At 41.9% G+C, this 23809-nt stretch overlaps 2 protein-coding genes across 2 annotated transcripts; one reads left to right on the top strand and one right to left on the bottom strand.

Moving 5' to 3' along the window:
• Positions 1 to 3369: 3369 nt before the first annotated feature.
• On the top strand, positions 3370 to 16058 carry LOC120045388 (epidermal growth factor receptor kinase substrate 8-like protein 1). The gene is made up of 18 exons (XM_038990261.1): positions 3370 to 3434; positions 3554 to 3712; positions 4080 to 4229; positions 4688 to 4767; positions 6320 to 6494; positions 6938 to 7048; positions 7151 to 7277; positions 7467 to 7555; positions 7664 to 7738; positions 9001 to 9149; positions 9494 to 9638; positions 9787 to 9839; positions 9936 to 10044; positions 12152 to 12277; positions 12437 to 12599; positions 13058 to 13223; positions 13611 to 13743; positions 13955 to 16058. The coding sequence occupies exons 1-18, from the start codon at positions 3402 to 3404 to the stop codon at positions 14039 to 14041; spliced, it is 2130 nt and encodes a 709-aa protein (XP_038846189.1). The 5' UTR covers positions 3370 to 3401; the 3' UTR covers positions 14042 to 16058.
• A 289-nt stretch (positions 16059 to 16347) lies between these two features.
• Positions 16348 to 23696, bottom strand: LOC120046239 (putative RNA-binding protein Luc7-like 1). Its single transcript, XM_038991303.1, has 10 exons — positions 23509 to 23696; positions 19918 to 20012; positions 19639 to 19737; positions 18470 to 18580; positions 18067 to 18210; positions 17641 to 17817; positions 17271 to 17359; positions 17052 to 17090; positions 16800 to 16955; positions 16348 to 16663 (listed from the first exon to the last, which is right to left on the bottom strand). The coding sequence occupies exons 1-10, from the start codon at positions 23567 to 23569 to the stop codon at positions 16507 to 16509; spliced, it is 1128 nt and encodes a 375-aa protein (XP_038847231.1). The 5' UTR covers positions 23570 to 23696; the 3' UTR covers positions 16348 to 16506.
• Between the last annotated feature and the right edge of the window lie 113 nt (positions 23697 to 23809).

Below are 23809 nucleotides of genomic sequence, written 5' to 3'. Positions count from 1 at the left end.
ATAGTATTTGATATCTGTAGGACTCAAGGGGAATATGTGAAATCATGTGAAAATGTGTTTTTGGAGCACTTCACGTGACAACAAAAAGGAGTGGTTAAAATACACACACAGTGCTTTTAACACAAAGTTATTTCAACATACATATTCATGAGACTTTGACATACATTACATATGTTTATACAGTCCTTCTTATTCAACTTGTCCTCTCCTGGGATTTGAACTCACAACCTCCTGGTTCACAAAGTTCTTTCTGCTACGCCATCACCTCTATGTCAATGGATGACTTCACGTGTATTTCTACACTTTGGACTTCAAAAGTAAATCTCAGCTTTGTTAAAAGTACATTAATGAAAAACTATTTTATCTATCAAAGGGATTCAGGAGTAACATTGAAACAAAATAACATGCCCTACCAACATTAGGAAACTATACAGAAAACCCTCAAATTGCTGAAATAAGTAAATGAAATCAATGATGCGAGAAAAGTCAGATTAACTGATAGCTGAAATAGCAGTGCAGATGACAAATGACCCACTAAGTGTAGAGCTGTATTATATGTAATGAACATGGTGTAATGAACGTGGTACAATGGAAAGATCAGCACACTTCAAATCCAGAGGTTTTGAGTTCAAATCCCAGGTGAGGATGTGGGGTAATATTTTTTAGCTGATCCACATACTACTCACTTAAAAACCACCATGCCTTTACTTTACCTATAATGGTTTGGTATGGTTTGGGACCATTGGAGGCTGCTGAGTGGAGGACGGCTTATAATAATGTCAGGAACGGAGCTAAAAGAATGGTATAAACACATGGAAACATCCTCCCCAATTAAGGTGCCACCAACCTCCTGTGTTTGGGACCATCTGGGACCATCACCTGACCTGAAATCACGTGATCACATGAGATGTGATCACATGAGATGTGTTCACGTGAAATTCATGTGATTTTTCCATAAGGTTATTTCAGTGGGCACTTTTTGCGTAGTAACACAACTGTTGTTATTTTAGTGGCGTGATAACACACATATTATTATTTTATGGGAATTTTTTGGAACACTTCACATTTGTTAAATTTCATGTGAAAACATGTGCAAACATGTCTTTGGAACGCTTCACATGAGATTTTGTGGGAATTTGATTATCAGGCCTGGGATGCTCCAGTGGGAGGAGTTTGAACTGGGTGAATAGTGATTGCATTTGTTTTGGGACCAGGCTACCTACTGGGCGTGAGACCGGTGCCCCGTTCAAAGCCCACGGCAAGGCTCGGCTCCAAACAAAACCCCATGCTGCTTTGTTTACATGACCTAAGAAGCAGATTACTGTTCATTTAACAAAGGGCGCTCCTCCCTCACTGCTTTTGCCCATTCACGTCACAGGCCATAGGCGGGTACACCTCGGCTCAGGTTATTAGAACTCCCTCTATGTTTTCACACGTGCTCACATGTCGTCACGTTTAGTTTCATGTTGTCATATGTTGCTTTATATGTTGTCACATGTTATCACATGAACTTCACATGTTATCACATTCACTTCACATGTTATCACATTAACTTCACATGTTATCACATGAACTTCACATGAGATCAGGTTAAAATCCTGTGTTTTTTCCGTAAGGGTGAGGACAATGTTAGGTTTTTTGTAAGATGTTCTCAAGACATTTGTTTTACCAGTTGTCAGAACGTCAGGTGATGGTCCCAGATGGTCCCAAACACAGGAGGTTGGTGGCACCTTAATTGGGGAGGATGTTTCCATGTGTTTATACCATTCTTTTAGCTCCGTTCCTGACATTATTATAAGCCGTCCCCAAAACCCCTCACATAAAATCACATGATCACATGTGTTCAAGTGTTCACATGTGACATTTTTTCTGTAAGGATCCTCAATATTCTGTTACCTGAAACTCCAGTAAAGAGGCGCTCCCTCACGTTGTTGACTATCCAAAAAGGCCCACCTTAAATGTACCTAGACATAAATAGCATTCCTTTTACGCGTGTGTGTGTGTGTGTGTGTGTGTGTGTGTGTGTGTGTGTGTGTGTGTGTGTGTGTGTGTGTGTGTGTGTGTGTGTGTGTGTGTGTGTGTGTGTGTGTGTGTGTGTGTGTGTGTGTGTGTGTGTGTGTGTGTGTAAATGTTTGAGGTGGAGTGGGCTGGGCTGGGCTTGCCTGGGTTAGGTGACGCACCACTGGAAATCCTTGCCTTACTGTAAAATACAGAGTGACAGAGAGAGCAGGAACAGGATTAGGAAAGCTGCTGCCACACTGAATGAGACACATTTCTCAACTTTGGTATAAATATTTTGGACTTTTTGATTTACTAAAATAACACATATATCTAATAGAAGGCTAAATTAGAGGCCACTAACTTTTTCCTGATTTTGTTTGTTTATCCTTTGTTTGGGAACCAGTGGATTTCAGGTCAAGGGTTGGAGGTAAGGGATTAGAACGCACATAACATGCATTCACAGATTCAATACAACAACCATTATGCTGTAAAACAAATGTATTTATTCTCTCTTCGGAACCATTGTCATGCACTCTCACAATAAGATTAACCCCAACATTGACGAGGTGGAAATAAGATGCTCTGGTAGCTACGTAAAGATTGTATGAAATTTCACTCTAGCGGTATTGATTTCAGAAATGTTCTTGACAATATGTGAGATCTGTACATCATGGCACCTACTGTACATTTCAACATCAGGTCTTAGGCTATATATTTACTATTACTATGATATAGAGAAACGGAATGTTCGGGGTCATTATGTAGTCTTACATGAGAAATAAGACCACATTATTAGTATTATTATATTCTTGACTGCTGATGGGAACAGAGTTGGGATGTTAAAAGATTTTTACGGAACATAAAACAAGTCATCAAGTATGAATGGATTTTATGCTTGTGAGTTACTCAGACTTTTCCGGAATGTGATTGGGGGAGTCGCTTGGGTTTTCAGGCAGATCAATGACTGAGATATAACATGTGGCACTACAGTACTGTGGTCAAACTGGTTGGGTGGGTAAGTCACAGGTCAGTGAGGGAGGGACAGCACAACACTGTCACAGGGAGGAACTCTAGGTGAGGACTTTCAGTTTCCTCTTGGGTCATCCAGGTGACATCATCTATGGTGAGAGGACAGTATACTCAGGACAGTAAATTGCTCAAATCAAAGCAGTTGGATTCTAAGACTCATTGATAACTGACAATACCAAATGAACTACACCCATCATAGACCAAAGTTCTTTTGACTACACCCTCTGTTACACAGTTCTAAATCGTTTATGAATGAGCGGCTCTGTAGTGTCATCATTCTTACAATGTTCTTGCTTACCAAGTAAGAATTTTCCTCAGACCGGTTTACTCTGCCTCCAGGAAAACCCAGATATATATCAAGTAACAGTCACATGATGACAAACGTCTCACGATATCTTATCAATGTAAGTGTTTTGAACATCATTTAAGTTGTATTATATCAGAACTTTTCAAGTGTTATACCCGTGTAATTAACATACAGACCTAGGAAGATCTTTTGTCTTTATTTCACTTCCCTGTGCAGCACCTGGTGACGTTCTCCCTGCAGGATGGGGAGGTGAAGAGTGTGGATGAGGCCCAGTCTCGTCTGTCCCAACTGGCCCGGGCGGAGAAGCTGTGGAGCCAGCAGATAGTTCTGGAGATTAGCCCTGAGGCCCTCCGACTCAGAGACACACAGAGCCAGGTGGGTTGTGTAGCATAATCTACTACAGTACCCATAATGCTTTGCACATCTCCCTACCAATACATGTGGCATGATATATATGTAGGGACAGAGGAACAGAGGACTCCAAAATGGGGGGAGGCGGGGGGGTGTCACAATTAAAAAGTTGCTTTATATGAGATGCGTGAACAGTAGGACAATGCCTTATTAATTAACAAAGACAAGTTACATTTCCGGTTAAGGCTTGTACATATGACCTTCATGATGCTACTGATTTAAAAGCGCTCTAGTCTTCAGACCTTGTTTTCTAATTGACAATAGATATGGTTATATGTGAGGGGTTGCAGTTCCAGTCATTTGAAATGTTGATTGTATTGTATTCATGCAGGATGAGTTGGAGAAATATCCAGTTTCATCTATCCATCGCTGTGACGCCATGCTCACTGAGAAACGATTTCCATCCCTTCTGTTACTCGTTTGCCAAAGCACACCTCAGAAAAAGCCTGACGTTCTCTTCTTCAACTGTGAGACAGTAAGGGTGAGTGCAGCAGTATGGGTGTTTTAAGGATGCTTCAGAAAACTCTGGGTCCTGGGAGATCAGACTAGGCAAAACTCCTGACCCTAGTTACAGATGTAGGATCTTAATTTGAGTCAGTTTTCTACAGCAGGAAAATAATCCTGCAGCAACAGGAAATGTGAATTAGTATGTGTATTATAATTAACGGACACTTTTGTAGGGATTGCAAAAAAAATCATAAGGGAAAAACAAGTCTGACATTTTTAAGTGGAAATGACATACTTCAGAAGCCTTTTTAAACCTCAATGCAGGATGGTCAAAATAAGATTCTACATCTGAATAATATGCTTTCTTAAACTATATGACCCTGTCCTGTGATTACCTGATATGGCACGCATTCTAAATGGACATGAACTGTCACTGTAGTTCAGGTTCAACCGGACAACAGTGATGTCTCTTATTGATGGTTGTGTTCGCAGGCAGAGCAAATTCGTGACGACATCACAAGGGCAGTGTCAGGTTACTCATCGAGGTCCAAGAAGCGCCCAGAGGCCCTCAGGTACTGTGATTGTTATTGTCCTTCATGGTGAAGAGAGAGAGCGAGAGGGGCACATAGAGAGATTTAAAAGATGTAGGAAGGTCCCACGGCCATGACTGACTTATGTTGTTTACACTCTTTTTAAAAAAAGCTGCTATCTAGAACTTCGGCTGTCCCCATAGGAGAACCCTTTGAAGAAGCATTTTTGGTGGCAGGTAGAACGCTTTGGGTTCCAGGTAGAACCCATTCTACAGAGGGTTCTACATGGAACCCAAAAGAGTTCTCCCTGCAACCTAAAAGGGTTCTCCTATAGGGACAGCCAAAGAACCCTTTTGGAACCCTTTTTTCTAAGAGTGTACCGTCCACTGAGTTTCTATATGAGTGAAAGAGAGAGAGAGAGAGAGAGAGAGAGAGAGAGAGAGAGAGAGAGAGAGAGAGAGAGAGAGAGAGAGAGAGAGAGAGAGAGAGAGAGAGAGAGAGAGAGAGAGAGAGAGAGAGAGAGAGAGAGAGAGAGAGAGAGAGAGAGAGAGAGAGAGAGAGAGAGAGAGAGAGAGAGAAGAGAATGAGCAGCTGAGAACGAGCGAGGACAGACTTGTTTGACTGGTTTCTACATAACTTAAGAAGGTGTGACAGAGAGAACAAGGCCATTGTGGTATGGAGGAGAGGAGAGAGCGAATGGTAATGGTTCACTGATGCAGGCCTAAACTCAGAAATGCTTTGAAACACACAGTTAAACGACATTTAAAGGACACACAGAAAAGGTAGGCTATAGTTAAGATGCTACCTGGGGTATATTTCTGAATTGCCGCATCGCATTGAAATGCATACTGTTGAGTAGGTGTTACTTTGTGTACAGTATGTTTGTCTTCGAGGGTTAGCAAACAGACCAATGTCAAACAATGTCTCGACCTGCAAACGTGACAAATGTGACAGAACTCTTTGTCTGTCTAATTTTCTGTCTTTTGTGCCAATTCTGACTAAAGTTTGTCATTTTAGCTATAGAAAGTTGTATATGTGAGTTGACGTGTGTTAGTCACAGTGGGCCTACGTTGATATTGATATGAGAACTAATCTGAGGACCTCTGCTTGTTAAATCTGACATTTTATGTTTAAAAAAGTTTATTTTGGCTAGATTAGCACAGCTAGAGATTGTTTGTGCTTTCTTTTCAGTTTATCAGATGATCAGAAAATGACCTATCGATACCGGATTGTGCACATTTGATTCCATATGTCGATAATTCTTTACCAGGGAGATTCAATATGTTTCATATGCCTTTAGTGAAGGGCGTTTCTTATGGGGTTGAATGAATGGTTGTTATCAGCAACCATCATGGTGACCAAAGAACAGCATTGACATATTTGCATGAATCATATTCATGATAACAACAGGCCTTTGTTGCAAGTTAGGATATTGACCTTACTGACTATAGCTTCATTTGTGTTTTATCAGCTGAATTCCAACCATGAAGTCAAATGAGAAAGTTGCTTTACACAAACTATCCTGGAAGGTAGAAAGGTGCATGATATAGCATGCGTCTTGATTTCCCAAAAAATCTCTCTCCTTTTCCTCCAGACTTCCTCCGATAGACCCTGTTCTTCCTCAAAATACCAAAGCAGCGATGATGGACCCCTACGGAATTCCGAGTCCCCCCATTCCACATGCTCCCAATGCCCCGCCTGCCAACCCTCCACCCTACCCGGGAATCAGAGGCAAGAAGACAGGAACCATCGTGTTTGTGCATGCTCTGGCAATTTACGTTTGCCAAGTCAATGAAATGCTTTGAAACGAATTGTCTAGGAGGGGAAGAGTGGCGAAAAGAGAGGATGAGCGAGAGTGAGGGAGGGATGGGGGAAATGAAGCACCGGTAGGGGTATTTCAACCGGCAATCAGCAGTTGAAACAATAACAAGCGAACTCCCCGCCTTTCAGTGAAAAGGGATGGGGCTGGAGAAATGTAACCACTCTCAAATTCATAGACAGAGCTATGGATGCAAGGACTGACCCTCCATGATATTGAATCAATGAGTACATATCATACATTTATCATTCCAAAAAATAATGTAGCACTGCAGATTGCCCCTTTAAGGTGAAAGGTTCTCATGAGTATAGAGGTTGCATTGTGTGTGTTGGGGGAAGGTGTGTCCGGAGTTAGAGGGGGCAGGAATTCTAAATGCAGGAAATTCCAACCAAGGTAATGAATGGGAATGGACGCTCTGAATCTTCTTCTATGTCCTCAACAGCGAATGGCGTCAACAGCGGGCAACAACCTGATAGCTCTTTTCTACGAGCTGAGAAAGAAGTGGTACGTAATAATACCATTATATGCTTTAAAGTTCCAACATGATATGTTTTAATTACAATTTTACTGAAGGGTTAACTCTCTTCTCGTGCTTCTAAATTCCAGGGGATCCTTAATCACTGTTTCGATGACATTGAGGTCTTCATGGCAAAGCTCCAACAGACGGCAGAAGCTGCCTCAGTTTTAAGCCAGAGGAAGAAGAAGAAGAAGAGTCGCAAGCAAACACCAGAGGGTAAGAGGGATAAGCAACTCACATACCCTACAGGGCTCAACGTTAAGAAAGTTCACTTGAACGACAATAGGTTTGCTGGCCAAGTGACCTCCTAAACTGGTTCAACTCAAGATGCCGTTCAAAGCTGAAATCGCTGATCTTTTTCGGGTGTCTTTTTTTTTATCTCTGTGTCTTTTCTCTCAAATATAGAGGACTTGCTTACTGCAAAAGCTCGCCCTCCACCTGAAGAAGAATTCATGGACATCTTCCAAAAATTGAAATACTGCTTCAGCCTACTGGTGAGTAAAGGGAACGTTGCCATGACTACTCCACATTTCTTTCAAGCTTTTGTTATGTCAACAAAACAATTGAGATATTGTGTACCCACTCATCATCTTTCTTCCCAGGCTCGTCTCAAGTCTTCCATCTCCAACCCATCCTCAGAAGAGCTGCTCCACCATGTGTTCAAACCTCTACATATAGTGAGTCAACAATGATAACCTTTGTACCCATTGCTTATGCGCTGGTTATGAGAGGCCCGGAGGGAGAGAACTATGGGGACAACACACATTGCTATTGCTGTCAATACAGGATTAGATATTTATAACTGGAAGGGGCAGAATAAAAGTAGCTAGTATCTTTTAAAAAATTGCTTTTAACATAATAATAAGTATCCTTGTTATGTCTACTCAATTATGGAATTAGATTGTTGAAGAACAATCTGGCCTGAATGGCTGTGTACTCTTATAATGATGTCATGTTGATTTGTGACTTCCTCTTGTTGTATACTTACTAGGCTATTGTATGTAGACTATATGCAGGCTCTGTCTATTTGTACATGCAGTATGTTTGTCCGTATATAGTGTGTATTGCTACACAAGTATGTACTGTGTTGAAACAATTGAATGGTTGTCAACACAGAGGGGAGGTAGTGTTACTTGAAAAAAAACTTTATATATTTTGAGTGCTGTTCAATATTTGCACAAGGTAGTGCCCAGTGTGTTATCACATATTTTGACTTTGGTCACGTAAATAAGGTAGTATTTGTTAGCAAAAACATTATAAACTGACTCATTAAGACACAATTTAACCCAAAAGTGTCATATGACTGGGACGTAAAAGTGTTTAAATTCAAGTGTAATGGAAGATGGTAAAGATAAGCACAGGAAATATGTTCAGGTGTGCCAGGTACTCAGAGAGGGTTGGCACAGTGTAAGAACTGCCTGCCTATAAAACGATGTATCACTCCATGAAAGAATAGAGGGTGGAATTGGACAAACGGGCAGCTTAGGTGTGTGTATCCTGGCACACCTTCATGGAAACAGGGAGAAACCAAGAGAGGTGTAACGGCTTGTTTATCTGTAGATTTCTGTCTGCTGAGAGGGATGAGAGGGTGAAACCGCATATGACCCATATCGAACAATCTTTTCACTATGGTGATATATAATGACATGTAATAACATTTACATCTTGGGTAATACCAGTCAGTGATTGGCAATATATTATAAGGCATGTTTCCCGGACACAGATTAAGCCTAGTCCTGGATTGAAAAGCGCTTTTCAATCTCAATTGAATATTATTTTTAGTCCAGTACTTTAATCTGTGTCTGGGAAAACCGGCCCTTAGAGTTCATTAGGCCTAGATTGCCCTCCAAAATGAATCTACTGTTGCCAAATGTTCAGTCAACCCATTATTTCCAATGATCCTGATCTAAACTGTGGTCTCTTTACTCTGTGGCCCCAGCTGGTGAGGACTACCGGGGGCCCTGCTCTAGGGGCCTCAGTGACCAGTCCTGCCCTGACCAACTCAGCCGTAACCCTGCTTCAAGACAACCTGTCTGAGGAGGAGAGGCTGCTATGGACGGCTCTGGGGCCCCACTGGACACTCCCACGGTCAGTGTTGACAACTACAGAACATTTGATGCCCCCATAGACCCGTATGATTGGGGTATTGAGTGTGGCAGTCTGTTGTCTCAGGTCATGTGCCAGTGTGCCAGACTCATAAGGCTCTGCTTTGACTCTGTGGCTTTTGGTCTGTGACATTGGAGCAACATGACATGATGACACACCATGACATGACAATGTCAATATTTATTCAGGCAGCCACTGAAATAGTACAGTATTTGTACTGTGGAGAGAGATGATCAAATTCCTTTTTAGGCTATGTCTACACTGGCTATACTATTCGTTGGAATATTTGTTTGTTAAAGGTCAACAATTTCTCTCTCTCCTCTCAGTTCTCAGCTCAAAGGGCCAGTGGCCCCATACACACCGGTATTTCTGGACGGGTGGAAGCCAGAGGCCACCAGAGCAGACAGGCAGGTTTATGAGGATCCAGTTGAGTCACAACACAAACATGAAGCCCTGAAAGAAAAACAAGAGGTTTGTAATAAGAGAGATGTACATTCATGTACATCATGTACATTGAGGAGTTGACAAAGAGTGTAACATCCTATGAATGTGCCCTCTACTGTCTTGACCTCTTCCTCAACCCCCTCCCTTTTTCTCTCTCTCTCTCTCTCTAATTCAGTTGCAGCCTACTCAGCCAGTTGGACCTCCAGTCACCCCTAAGAGCAATGAAATGTACGTTTTCAAGTCAAACATTTTTGTTTGTTTGTATTTTTGTATTGTTTACTTTTATTTTGCAGTTATATCAATAATACACTAATTTCCTCTCAGGGATAGCAGTGTCCTACCCCCCGAGGGAGAGAGGATGTACAGTTGCAGCTATGACTTTGTGGCCCGCAACAACAGTGAGCTATCAGTACAACAGGGAGATACACTGGAGGTAAACATCTGAAAAGTCATTAAGTGACATTAGGTAATATTACACAACAGACAAATTCAGGAGCGTTCTTGAACAACACACGCCTGGTAGCTAGTCTTCTAGGGCATGGCTCTCTTTTAATGGTAAGACACATGGTTGGTACAGATGTAGGAGGTTCATTTGAGCCAGTTTGCTTGAGCAGGAAAATAATCCTGCAGCAACAGGAAATGTGAATTTTTATGTTGATTATAGCCAGAAGCCTTTTTAAACCTCAAATACACTACAAGTTTTACATTTCCTGCATTGCAGGAAAGTTCTCCTGCAACAGGGTGATTGAATTAAGATCCTACATCTGTAAATTAGAAAAATCCAGTACACAATCCGGCAATATTGGTGATACTGTACAAAATCCAGTTCTAAAATAAATGTATCCTCAATCAAGCATTAGTAATGCCAGAGTTAAAAAACCTAGGAAAGAAATATTGATGCATAGCACAGGTACACTTTGTCCTTGACAGATTCTAGGCATACTGTACATACAGTTGAAGTCAGAGGTTTACATACACCTTGGCCAAATACATTTAAACTCAGTTTTTCACAATTCCTGACATTTAATCCTTGTAAAAATTCCCTGTCTTAGGTCAGTTAAGATCACCACTTTATTTTAAGAATGTGAAATGTCAGAATAATAGTAGAGAGAATGATTTATTTCAGCTTTAACTTCTTTCATCACATTCCCAGTGGGTCAGAAGTTTACATATACTAATTGAGTGTTTGGTAGCATTGGCTTTAAATTGTTTAACTTGGGTCAAACGTTTCGGGTAGCCTTCCACAAGCTTCCCACAATAAGTTTGGTGAATTTTGGCCCATTCCTCCTGACAGAGCTGGTGTATCAGGTTTGTAGGCCTTCTTCCTCACAATATATCCACATAATTTCTCTTCCTCATGTAGCCATCTATTTTGTGAAGTGCTCCAGTCCCTCCTGCAGCAAAGCACCCCCACAACATGATGCTGCCACCCCCGTGCTTCACGGTTGGGATGGTGTTCTTCGGCTTGCAAGCCTCCCCCTTTTTCCTCCAAACATAACGATGGTCATTACGGCCAAACAGTTCTATTTTTGTTTCATCAGACCAGAGGACATTTCTCCAAAAAGTACGATCTTTGTCCCCATGTGCAGTTGCAAACCGTAGTCTGGCTTTTTTTATGGCGGTTTTGGAGCAGTGCCTTCCTCCTTGCTGAGCGGCCTTTCAGGTTATGTCGCTATAGGACTCGTTTTACTGTGGATATAGATACTTTTGTACCTGTTTCCTCCAGCATCTTCACAAGGTCCTTTGCTGTTGTTCTGGGATTGATTTGCACTTTTCACACCAAAGTACATTAATCTCTAGGAGACAGAACGCGTCTCCTTCTTGAGCGGGATATGACGACTGCGTGGTCCCATGGTGTTTATACTTGCGTACTATGGTTTGTACAGATGAACGTGGTACCTTCAGGCATTTGGAAATTGCTCTCAAGGATGAACCAGACTTGTGGAGGTCTACAATTGTTTTTTTCTGATCTCTGGGTTGATTTATTTTGATTTTCCCATGATGTCAAGCAAAGAGGCAAAGAGTTTGAAGGTAGGCCTTGAAATACATACACAGGTACACCTCCAATTGACTCAAATGATGTCAATTAGCCTATCAGAAGCTTCTAAAGCCATGACATCATTTTCTGGAATTTTCCAAGCTGTTTAAAGGCACAGTCAACTTAGTGTATGTGAACTTCTGACCCACTGGAATTGTGATACAGTGAATTATAAGTGAAATAATCTATCAATAAGCAATTGTTGAAAAAATTACTTGTGTCATGCACAAAGTAGATGTCGTAACCGACTTGCCAAAACTATAGTTTGTTAACAAGAAATTTGTGGAGTGGTTGAAAAACTAGTTTTAATGACTCCAACCTAAGTGTATGTAAACTTCCGACTTCAACTGTACATACTGGTTGTTACCTTGGCAACAACTATCACTTCTAGAGATAGGAAATTGTGAGTTGTGTAATACTACATGATTAAATATATCACTTGTTTTATTCTTCCTTAATTATTCTCTGTAAAAACATTGGCTCCTCTCCTTTACTGTGTCAGGTCGTGGAGTCTTCCAAACGCTGGTGGAAGTGTCGTAATCGCTTCAACGAGGTTGGCTTTGTCCCATTCAACATCCTGGAGCCAGTGGCTCACATAGACAGCCCTGTCACCATGAGAGAACCTAAGGTAACAGCCCAATGTAATACAAACACACACAAACAACACCCGTTCCTTTACCCACACCCAGATACTGGTACTGGTATTCATTTCAGTGATTCGATATTCCATATCAGTGTTTTCAATGTTGTTCCCTCTCTCTTTCCTTTCCCCTCTGCTCTGGTCCAGCCTCCGGTCTCACCTGCCCTGAACAATACTCACATTCCTCCCAGCCCTCCAGCCTTTAACCCTAGCTCCTTGACTCCTAGCCCCTCAGCGTACCACCGCCCTCGCCCACTATCATACAACCAATACAGCCAACACATTCCAGCCGGAGATGACGCAGACAAAGGTATCACACTATACTGAGAGGACTAACAGTATATTTCTGCACTGTGTGTTTGTCTGTGTCTGCGTATGTCAGAGGAGAGACTCAGGCACTGCACTACACAGAGACGCTCTTGGTCTTTGCTCTGCTATGTGAATGTGTGTTAGTGTCTGTGTCCACGCGCAATTGTGTGTGAGGGAGGTTCCAGAGAGGGGGGAAAGTGTTTGTTTGTTTGCACTGGGTAAATTACATAAAAACATTTTAGTCATTTAGAAGACACTCTTATCCAGAACAACTAGGGTTAAATGGCTTGCTCAAGGGCACATCAACAGATTTTTCACCAAGTCAGCTCAGGGATTTGATCCTGCAACCTTTTGGTTACATTCTTATGACAGGAAAGTCTTCTGACTGCTCTGTTTGAGCAAGATAAGCCAAACAAAGACCTATAAAACACTGTAACGCATTGTAAAAACTCTCCTCAGTCATGATGGTGAACGACGAACTGCTCCAGAGACTGACCAATGGGAAGGCCAACCTGAACAAGCCACTGGTTATCCCTCGCTCGGCGGACACCTTGGTCCCCCTGGACTACAACTCACCCCCCGAGGAGGTGGAGCAGTGGCTCAGGGGGAAGGGCTTCAGTGAGACGTGAGTTTGACGTGACCCCCACCAACCACAAACTCAACACTGATCACATTCCAATCAGGGACCCATTCAGGTCATCGGTACTTCTCGTGTATAGTGGCCTTATAGTAACTCCAAGATGTAGGTACTGCTTATGTATTGCTTACTGATCTCTTCACAGGCATTTGTCACAATATACAGATATTCATTTAAATTCTACCAAATCAATTGTAATTGGTTGAACCTGAAATAGTCCTCAAGATCTGGACTCAGTAACCTTGCGACTAAGTCGATCTGTTTAGTTCCTATACAGAGATGACTGAGTTGTTCATGGATGATTGAATGTGACAGGTAAATGAAGGGTAATGTCTGAGTAAGGTTACTGACTAGCTGTGTGCCTCCCCCGCTTAGGACGGTGACATTACTGGGAAAGCTGACAGGAGCCCTGCTCTTCTCTCTGAACAAGGAGGACCTACGACAGGTCCTACCAGACGAGGGCGCCAGAGTGTACAGCCAGCTCACTGTGCAGAAAGCACTGTTGGAGGTACTGCTCCACCTTTTGTTGGTTAATACACGTTGGAATTCTTTAGTAGGCAACCTATGATGATTGCAGTGTTCCTCAGTATTAACTTACGCATAAGACTAATACATTTCCCAACAGTTTTACTCCAGTCGTACGCAGTTTTAAATCCATAATGTCCCTGGTTGTGTCGTCTTTCCATGTTTTGAACTAATTTGAAGTTCTGTTCTCCCAGGACGCCCGGAAGGCCACTGAGCTGGAGGCAGTGATGGAAAAACAGAAGATGAAGATGGATCTGAAGCTGGAGAGTAGCACACTATAAGACCCACGTTTCAGACATCATGTGTCACTCCCCCATAAGGAAGACTACAATTAAAAGAGAAAAATGCCTGCACACTGGCTTGATTCTATCTCACAAACATTCAAAAACTGTCAGATGTAACATTATGCAAATGTTATGGTTGCTCTTCCAAGCCAGACTGTGGAGTCTTGAATCCAGGATTTGCTTTTTGTTGCAAATGCTTGCTTCAATTAAAACTTTTTAGGATAAACTGTCCTCTGTTAAGCCAATGTACAATGTGCATCCGTAATCTTTGCTATATTCTATAATATTTTCTCCTTTCTATGTTGACTTAGAATCATTTGTGCATTGTACCAATTACACCTGCTATTTGCAGACTAACTTAACGTATACTGTATCTACTCGTCTTGTTTATGTCTGTTATTTATACACTCACACAATATATTAGAAGATAAATACTTTTCTTTGAGTAGAACATAAACTTTACACTTAGGCCCTGAGCAAAGATCTCAGGTAAATAGATTAATACAATTCTGGGATTTTTATTCAGGCTTCAGACAAAATCATCTTCTAGCAAAATAATACGAACAGACCTGACCAATACTAGAGCTGGCACCCATTAGGAAAAGTTGTGCATTCCTTTAAATGTGTTTGCATCCAATTTCAAGTGACTGACATACATGAACCAACATATTCAGAAGATGTACAAGCTGCGGATTCAGCATCAAAATACTGGAAAGTAAAATGAACATAAGCAGGTACTTAGGATATTGTTCCCAGCACCAAGTGTCATAGTCCAAAACCAGGGTAACGTGGCTGACTACCTGGGTAACGTAGCTGACTACCAGGGTGACGCAGCTGACTTCTAGGGTCACATACAGTCATTCTCAATGCAAAACAGCATTTCCTACTCAATCCATTGGAGAGAAATGCAAAGTCCATCATGTCTACTACACACAAATACAGACTTCACATAACATGAAAACTTGGAACAAACTTGTAAAATTCTATAAAAAAAAAAATACTCCATTTGTGAACACAAAGGCAAATAAAATCTAAAGCGTAAGAAAATCCTGTCCGTATTATGACATATTCAATCGAACTGCTACAATCTCTCCAGATATAAATGTGCCGTCAATCAGTCTAGGCCACAACTATAGAAGCAAAGGGTATTTCACAAGCTGACAGAAATGAGCTCACTAATGTTCACAACTGACCAAATTCCTTTTGTATTTCCAAATGTCCTGATCCAGTCAAACAACAATATGTTTTAGTTGAACAATCTTATAATCTGTTCTGCACATATCCGACCTATGATTACTGGAATGTTAAATATTTTTTGCAAATTACTGCAACCAGCATTGTGAAATAGCCTCTAGGAAGGGAAGAAAGCGTCGCAGAGAGAAGCCAATCTAAGGCAGTATGCCAAGTCGTGTTCATTAGGGCACTAATTGAAAACCTTTCGCTACATTTTTACGGGAAAGCAAAAATGTGCTTTTCTTATTGGACAAATCCAGATGACCCCTCCCTGTTTCAGTCCGGTTTCTTCCGTTTGGTGCCTAATGAACACGACCCAGGACAGTATGCAGGAAGTATGATTAAGCAGTGTCTCAATCCCACAGCAATCCTGACAATTTAAAAATAACAGTATCAAAACACAGAAACATTTAAATGCTCTATTCTTTAAGTTTATGGTTCATTCAATGGTCATTCATTTATCCTTTCTATAGCTACCACTTAACATGTATATTTAGGATCGTTTCATAGAATTTATATATACATAAAATCAAATGTATTGCAATCAACAGCCTTCACTTAAAACATATGCTGGCAGGACTTTGTGCACCCCCACACCATTCAACAACTACCATCACCCACACCCTTATCCCAGGATATATTTGAATGCTTGAAATATATACAGTCCCAGTCAAAAAGCCACAACACAACTAATTGGATCAAAGGTATTAAGGGAAGAAATACAACAAATTAACTTAACAAGGCACACCTGTTCATTGAAATGCATTCCAGGTGACTACCTCATAAGGCTGGTTGAAAGAATGCCAAGAGTGTGCAAAACTGTTGTCTAGGCAAAGGGTGGCTACTTTGAAGAATCTCAAATATCAAATATATTTTGATTTGTTTAACACTTTTTTGGGTTACTACATGATTCCATGTGTGTTATTTCATAGTTTGATGTCTGCACTATTATTCTACAATGTAGAAAATGGTAAAAATAAAGAAAAACCCTCGAATGAGTAGGTGTGTCTAAACTTAACTGGTACTGTATATATTTGTGCAATATACGATATATACACACACACCTGTGGTCATATAAGGTCTATTTATTTGGGACACAGTGGGTTGGCTGGAATATCTCAAATCAAAACGTCTCTGGACATTGCTGTTAAGAGAGTCCTTATAGATATGTGGACAGGTATGAAAGAGAGAAAAGGAGGTGGTGTTTTGAGGATGGATAGCAAGAGTCCTCAGAGGCCCCCGGTGTCTCTGTCCCTGTCCTGTGCCCGGCGGGAGTCCGTCCTCCCGTTCTGATCCCTGCTGTCTTGTCGCCGCTCGGAGGATCCCCTCTTCCTGCTTCGCTCCCGTGAATGGTCTCTGGAGGAGCGCTCTTGATCCCTGGACGACCTGGAACCGTTCCACGCGGTCTTGTTACACACACATCTAACGTGCACTTATTATGAGAATAACTTTTATTATTGTGTACATGTCTGAGTAATGAGATGACATATGTGTGTGTGTGTGTGTGTGTGTGTTCTCCTACTTGTGTATGGTGCTGGGCTCGTGGCGGTGGCCCTTGCTGCAGGATCGGGAGTGGCGTCTCTTCCTCTCCCGGTCCCTGGAGCGCGAGCGGGAGGAACGCCGCCTCTCCCGAGACGAGGAACGGGAACGCCGTCTCCTACGTTCGCGAGAGCGGGACCTGCAGCATAGACACAGAAAACTCCTATATACAGTAATAAACTATGATATTGTGTATCTAATATAGTTCATATGGCAGCAGATGGCCCATACTAACCTATGTTCCCTGCTCCGTTCCCTGCTCCGTGATTTGGTCCTATAAAAACGACAGAAAACAATTAAGATGCCTCTGTGAAAATCTTAATTTGCCTCCACATACAGTACATAAATCAATATTTTTCCCCCCAAAGAAGTTCTGCCATCACCACCAACATGTTTATAAACCATGTGCCCATGTCAATTTAATTATTTCTGAAAAGTTAAGTCCTGTACACACCTCTTCTTCATCATCTCTTCCTTCTCTTTCTCTTCTCGCCTCTTGAGACGATCCTGGTTCCTCTTCTCCTGCTTGTCAGTGACTATTTTCTGAAAAAAAAAAAAAAAAAAAAAAAAAAAAAAAATGAGCAATGGCATTAGCCGAAGTCTTAACATCAATTTGTTCTCGTGTTAATAAATTCTAACGTGAAAAAGTCCTTACTGCAAAATTCAAAGGAATTTTGAAAAAAAAGACAGACGTTGGCAATGCTTTTAATCCCAAACAATGTCCTTGTATAATCTTCAAAACGGGAAATCAGTTTTTTTTTTTTATAAAACTCTCGCCAGGTGTATTCAGCAACCTATGTGGTCTGAGGTGGTTCAGAGCATACCTTCAGGGCTTCCAGTTTCTCCCTGATCTGGATGAAGCCCAGGTGCAGCTTCCCGCCAAAGTGGTCGGCCAGGCGACGGTCGTTGTCGTGGAGACCCAGGTAGGCAGAGCATACCTCGCAGACACGGAGCTTCTGCTGCTGGAAACTGGAGGCAGGCATGGAGTTTCTGTACTCCTCCTGAGAAGCAGAGAACAGAAAATATGAAAGAGAATGAGTCAGCAAAAGAAAGAATGGGGTCGAGTTCATTATGGCGAAAATTAAGTGAAACCGGATGGTTCTCCCTAAACTTGTCCAATAAGAAGGCAATTTGAATGTTCCATTGCAAAATGTTTTTACTAAGGTGTGCCCTGATGAACACAGCCCAGGTTTATAGTCAGGATGAGTTAAATGGAAACTAGATGTGTTGTGAGGAAAACAACCCCTCACCTCGGCATCCCTCTTCCTGCTGCGGACCTTCTCCACTTCCTGTAGGATCAGCTGGGCTTCATCTACGTTCCCCTCGGCTCCCAGCTGCTCTGCCTTGGCCAGGAGCTTCCCGATCTCTTCATTCAGCTCGTGGACAGTCTCTGCCTAGAGAGTCAGACACACACACAATCAGTCTGGATCAGAACGTTTCCAACAACATGTCCTTACATTCCACAATAAGGTTCATCTTGCTTCCTGATGAAGACAGCTTGGCTGTCGAAACGTTGGGTATTACATTTTTGCATCTGAGCTCCTAGAGAGTGTGCGGCTCTCCTTTATTTTCAAGTTTTCTACTCCGCTAGCCAGCACCTCGCCTAAATAGGTGTGCGTTTCTTTTTCTTCTAGACTCATCTTGCTTTCTTACCTTTGCAGCCACCTCCGCACTGATCTCATCCTGAGTCTCCACCAGTCGTTTCTTGGCCAACTCTGTTCTACGGTCGCAATCAGCGATGAAAGACTCCAGGTGATCCACAGCCTACAGTCAACCACAGAAAAGTCAATGACATACAAGTCAATGGAACACGGACTGGTGCACAGGTAAAATGAACAACACCGAATCAAAATATAAAAACGCAACATGCAAAGTTATTGGTCCCATGTTTTATGACCTGAAATAGAAAATCCCAGAAATGTTCCCATACGCACAAAAAGCACATCGCTCTCATTTTGTGCATGAATTTGTTTGCGTCCCTGTTCGTGAGCATTTCTCCTTTGCTAATATAATTCATCCACCTGACAGATGTGGCATATCAAGAAGCTAATTAAACAGCATGATCATTACACAGGTGCACTTTGTGCTGGGGTTAATAAAAGGCCACTAAAATGTGAAGTTGTGTCATAAAACACAATGCCACAGATGTCTCAAGTTTTGAGGGAGCGTGTAATTGGCATGCTGACTGCAGGAATGTCCACCAGAGCTGTTGCCAGAGAATTTAATGTTAATTTCTTGACCATAAGCCGAGTACGTCCAAATGGCCTCACAACCGCATACCCACGTGTATGGCGTTGTGTGGGCGAGCTGTTTGCTGATGCCAACGTTGCGAACAGAGTGCCCCATGGTGGTGGTGGGGTTGTGGTATGGACAAGCATAAGCTACGGACAACAATGGCAATTTGAATGCACAGAGATACCGTAACGAGATCCTGAGGCCCATTGTCGTGCCCTTCATCAGTCACCATCACCACAATCAATAGCCTGAACAACTCCATGCGAAGGAGATGTGTCGCGCTGCATGAGGAAAATGGCGGTCACACCAGACACTGACTGGTTTCTGATCTACGCCCCTACCTTTAAGGTATCTGTGACCAACAGATGTATATCTGTATTCCCAGTCATATGAAATCCATAGATTAGGGCCTAACGAATTTATTCCAATTGACTGATTTCCTTAAATTAATTAACCCAGTAAAATCTTTGAAATTGTTGCAATGTTGCGTTTACATCTTTGTTCAGTACAGAACAAGTACAAATTACTTGGCACGGAAGGGATGAATGAAGTTGTATTTCATTGAACTGACTATGAACATCACTTACGTCAAGCTCAAAGAAGAGTTCCCTCGCCTTGGAGGCGATTTCATAGTCGGCCCGGAGCGCCAGGTCGTGGGTCTTCGCACATTCTCCCAGATCCATACGCTGTCGATGAAGTCAGTCAGCTAGTCAAGACACAGCCATAGTTCCTGCATAATCTGTGGCAAACTACTTTAGAAAGTAGTTCACGGTCACTGCATTCAAATATTCAGAATCGATCAACCAATATTACTGACTTGAACTGCAATAAATCATATGGGAGGACGCGGTGCTTAGTCTGCTTACAGTTCCAGAGAGGATGTCGTGGGGACAGCAGTTCAGGAGATGGCTTTTGCAGACCCGCTCGTCAGTGAACTTGACCCTCTGCCGCGTCTCGTCCCCTGAAACATGCAAAAAGCAACAGTCAGAAATAGCTCACATAGCTATTGGTCCACTAGAGCGAGGTATCCAATGCTTTATACCCATATTAGGGCAAAGGGGCAAAGATTTGACAATTTTTATACAACTGCATCTTGGGATTCTCTTTATTGGGGTAAAATGAACATAGATATATTCAGCTAGAATGCATCAAGTGACAGAATGTGTGCCTTTTGGACAGTATTCAACGACATCCACGTTGTCTTAAGATATCCCAAAATGTGGCTTTGTAAAAACATTTTTACGTGTTTAAAGCCAAACCTTAGGTAATCTTAAACCTGACCCAGGTTTACCAGTCAGTGTTTTATCTGGTAAACAATGGGGGCTGCATTGGGACCAGAGTGGTGTGTCCCTTAAGGCTTGCTGTATTTTCTGCTGTAACCTAGAGGCTTACCTTACCAGAGCCTCGATACTACATTAAGAATATGGTTGTGCTAAGACAGTGACTTGCCACTCTCGTCATGGCTTTCTGAAAGCACCTGTTCAACTGAAGAATATAGGCCTATAGAAAAATCCAACAGGCAAATGGTTGTAAGCCTACTGTATGGGTGTTTTTAATGCTTGACAAGGACAGGCTCATGAGGCTCCCTTGGTCTCATGACATTGTCACTCAGCTTAACTGGGATGTGTCACCTTAACCGCTGTTACGGCGTCAGCTAGATCTCCTAACTTCAACAAAATGAGACCATTTAAAATAGATTCAGGCCTAGCCTATAGTTGGCGCCAACGAAGTCCCTGACACAAATGGAACATTGAAAGAAAACCCAAGAAAAATGTTAGCTTTATACACACTGCGAGCTGCAACATACTGTACCCATCTGCATTCTCCAAGACCTCAGCTGCAGAATTTTAAACCCGCTGTAGAAAAGTATAAATGGGGACAGTTCTTGCTCAAACCTGTAGTAAGGAAGCGTGGAATGATACACAAATAAGATTGTAAAGATCTGTGCAAAGCTTTCCGATGGCTAATATCGTCTCTGCTTGACAATAAACGTGTCTTTCAACGCAACCAGGCAACGTCTTAATTCAAGCTGCAACTACTTCCAAATTGTAATTCAAAGTGTCATTGAAGGTTTTAATATCCATTGTTGTGATGCTAAAAAAAAAAGGTACAACTTCCGGGAAAGAAAACAATTGTTTGGATTATTATTATTCATAACAGCTTTAAAAATCATGTGTGACTCACGGCTCGATGAACATGAGGCTTTTCTGCAACTCCTTTGCAGATTGATGTAGGCTGGCAAAGATACACTGAACCTTCATGAATGAAATAAAGGGGCCACAATTGTTCAGTTTGTATGCAACATATGTACGGGAAGAATTTGTATTCATCTCAACACACACACAAACTCACTCGACACAAACTCACTTTGTTAGGCTGATTAAAGCCCAAAAAAGAACCATGGACTGGAGTCGGTTTATCCGACTTTACATGTCACCATTGTAGGCATGACATCCTTACTAAATGGCAGCTGTTATGTTTTCAATGTTTGTATCCTTGTAGCCTGATTTGACACCTTTATTAATGTTTTAATTTATTAATAAGCCGGGACTAATTGCATTCTATAGCGACAGCTTGAGAGATATTGCTGTACCTGTTTTGGACCTTATCCGTACAATTTGTAGACAGCCGACGCTGTTTGTGTCGCAGAGGGGTGACCAAGAAAGTATTACATCCAATTGTTTGACGCTACCGCCACCCCCTCCAAACGAATTCAAAAGATGGATTCCCGAGCTGTGCACTCGCATGGCACACTCTCACCTCTAGACAGGTAAATACAGACTGTCTGTAATAATAACAACACTTCCTGTCACGAGCTGAAGCACAACAAAATGGGCACGGCGCAGCCACCCACACGGATCAACAAAACAGTCTTGTTCGACAGTGCAGGCGACTGCCGACTGACCAACAAATCACCTTGCATCATAAATAACGACTCATTATTATTTGTAGATCAATCAGTCGGTCACAATTTACCCGTGGTACATCAAGATTGATGCTCTCGAACGCGGCTAGCAACATTAATGGGTATCGCAGCCGCTGCAGAGGTTGGCAGCACCGTGCCCCTTTTGTTGGGCTAGTGCTCATGACAGGAAGTGGTATGATTGCAGACAGTCTGTTTACCTGTCTAGAAGCAAGAGCGTGAATCCATCTTTGAATTAGATTGGGAGGGGGTGAAGGTAGCGTCAAACAATTGGATGTAATACTTTCTTGGGCACTGCAAGCAACGTTTTTAATCAGAACAGTCTACGGATACCGTCCAACGTGGGATACGTGCTGCTAAATACAGGTAGAGCAAAGGGTCGGGTGCATATCTCACAAGCTGTTACTATAGAATGCCCTAAGACAGAAGGCTACTGTTAAAATAACTGTACTTACTGTAATTGACTGTATATGTGACGGCAAGCTTCGTAGGGCTAGTATCCTTGTAGCCAGACACGTCATTTACTATGGAAGTGGTGCTTGTACAAATGCTACACAATACTAGATACTGTGCACTGTATGACTAACTGTTTTAACCTCCTGTCAAGGACTTGCAGACTCTCTAGATATCCTTACTGACTATTTAGTATTTACAAGATAGGCTAGCTTTGTTATCCTATACTGCATGTAGGCATTGCTAAATATAATTAGCTTCAGGGTTGGGGTTAATTCAGTTTCAATTCCAGTCAATTCAGAAAGTAAACCAAATTGTAATTAAAAATTTTTCTAATTGAAAATTATTTAAGAGAATTGGAATGGGATGTGCACTTCCTGAATTTACTGGAATTTAAATGGAATTGACCCCAACCCTGGCTAGCTATGCATCTAACTGAACAACATAAGAACGTGGATGTGTGTAGTAAAAATACATTCGATTGAAATGTATTAGTTATAACATGAGTTATATCCCCGCTTTTTCAGGGACCACTTGAAAACTCAGGGTCCCCCAGGGGGGCGTCTAGATGATCATTACTTATCTAGCCAGCTGGTCTATCAACAATGAATGCCAGAGTGGACGTCATTAGCTATGGATACAAACATTAAATCGCTAAACAACAACTAGGCCGGAGACAGATCATGATTGAGCTGATTTTATGTCACACAGCCGTCCTCTTGTACGCCATTCATTCAAGATATGTCCAACTGAAACACGCCACAAAAACGAGTTAGCTAGATAGTAAACTAGCTAGTTAGAATGATACGTGCAAGTCACTGGCTCACACATATTAGGCTGCGTTCAGACAGGCAGACAAATTCTGATTTTTCCCCACTAATTAATTCATTCGTATTTTGACCAATCAGATCAGCTCTGAAAACGATCTGATGTGAAAAGATCTCATGTGATTGGTAAAAAGACAAATTAGTGGAAAAAACATCAGAATTGGCCTGCCTGTGTAAACGCAGCTTTAGAAAAGTATCTCTGAATGGCTCCATCTTTTAGCTAGCAAGCTAGTCACCGCCGTTTTGCTACTCACCATCCCTCGCTGTCCCCATTAGTTGATCGAGCAAAGCTCTCATTTGAGCTTGGGCCGACATTGCTGTGGGTTAATTCTTCAAAGCTTCACACAAAACAGAAGGTTCCACGATCTACGGTATCCTATATCATTAATGCAATATGTTTATTATTTGGACAAGCTTCTTCAACGACCTCGTCAGCTCCTTCTTTCTTTGCTAAGGAAATGACGACACTTCCTCTATGCTAGAATTGGCCAATTGGAGTGGCTTGGTAACGAACCAATCACAGCCCCTTGAGCTCAAATTAGCTCGTTTCACGAC

This window comes from Salvelinus namaycush, chromosome 4 (genome assembly GCF_016432855.1).
Source record: "Salvelinus namaycush isolate Seneca chromosome 4, SaNama_1.0, whole genome shotgun sequence".
NCBI classification, from domain to species: Eukaryota; Metazoa; Chordata; class Actinopteri; order Salmoniformes; family Salmonidae; genus Salvelinus; species Salvelinus namaycush.
The sequence above is the reverse complement of the archived record's forward strand: the minus strand, read 5'-3'. Positions and strand labels throughout refer to the sequence as shown.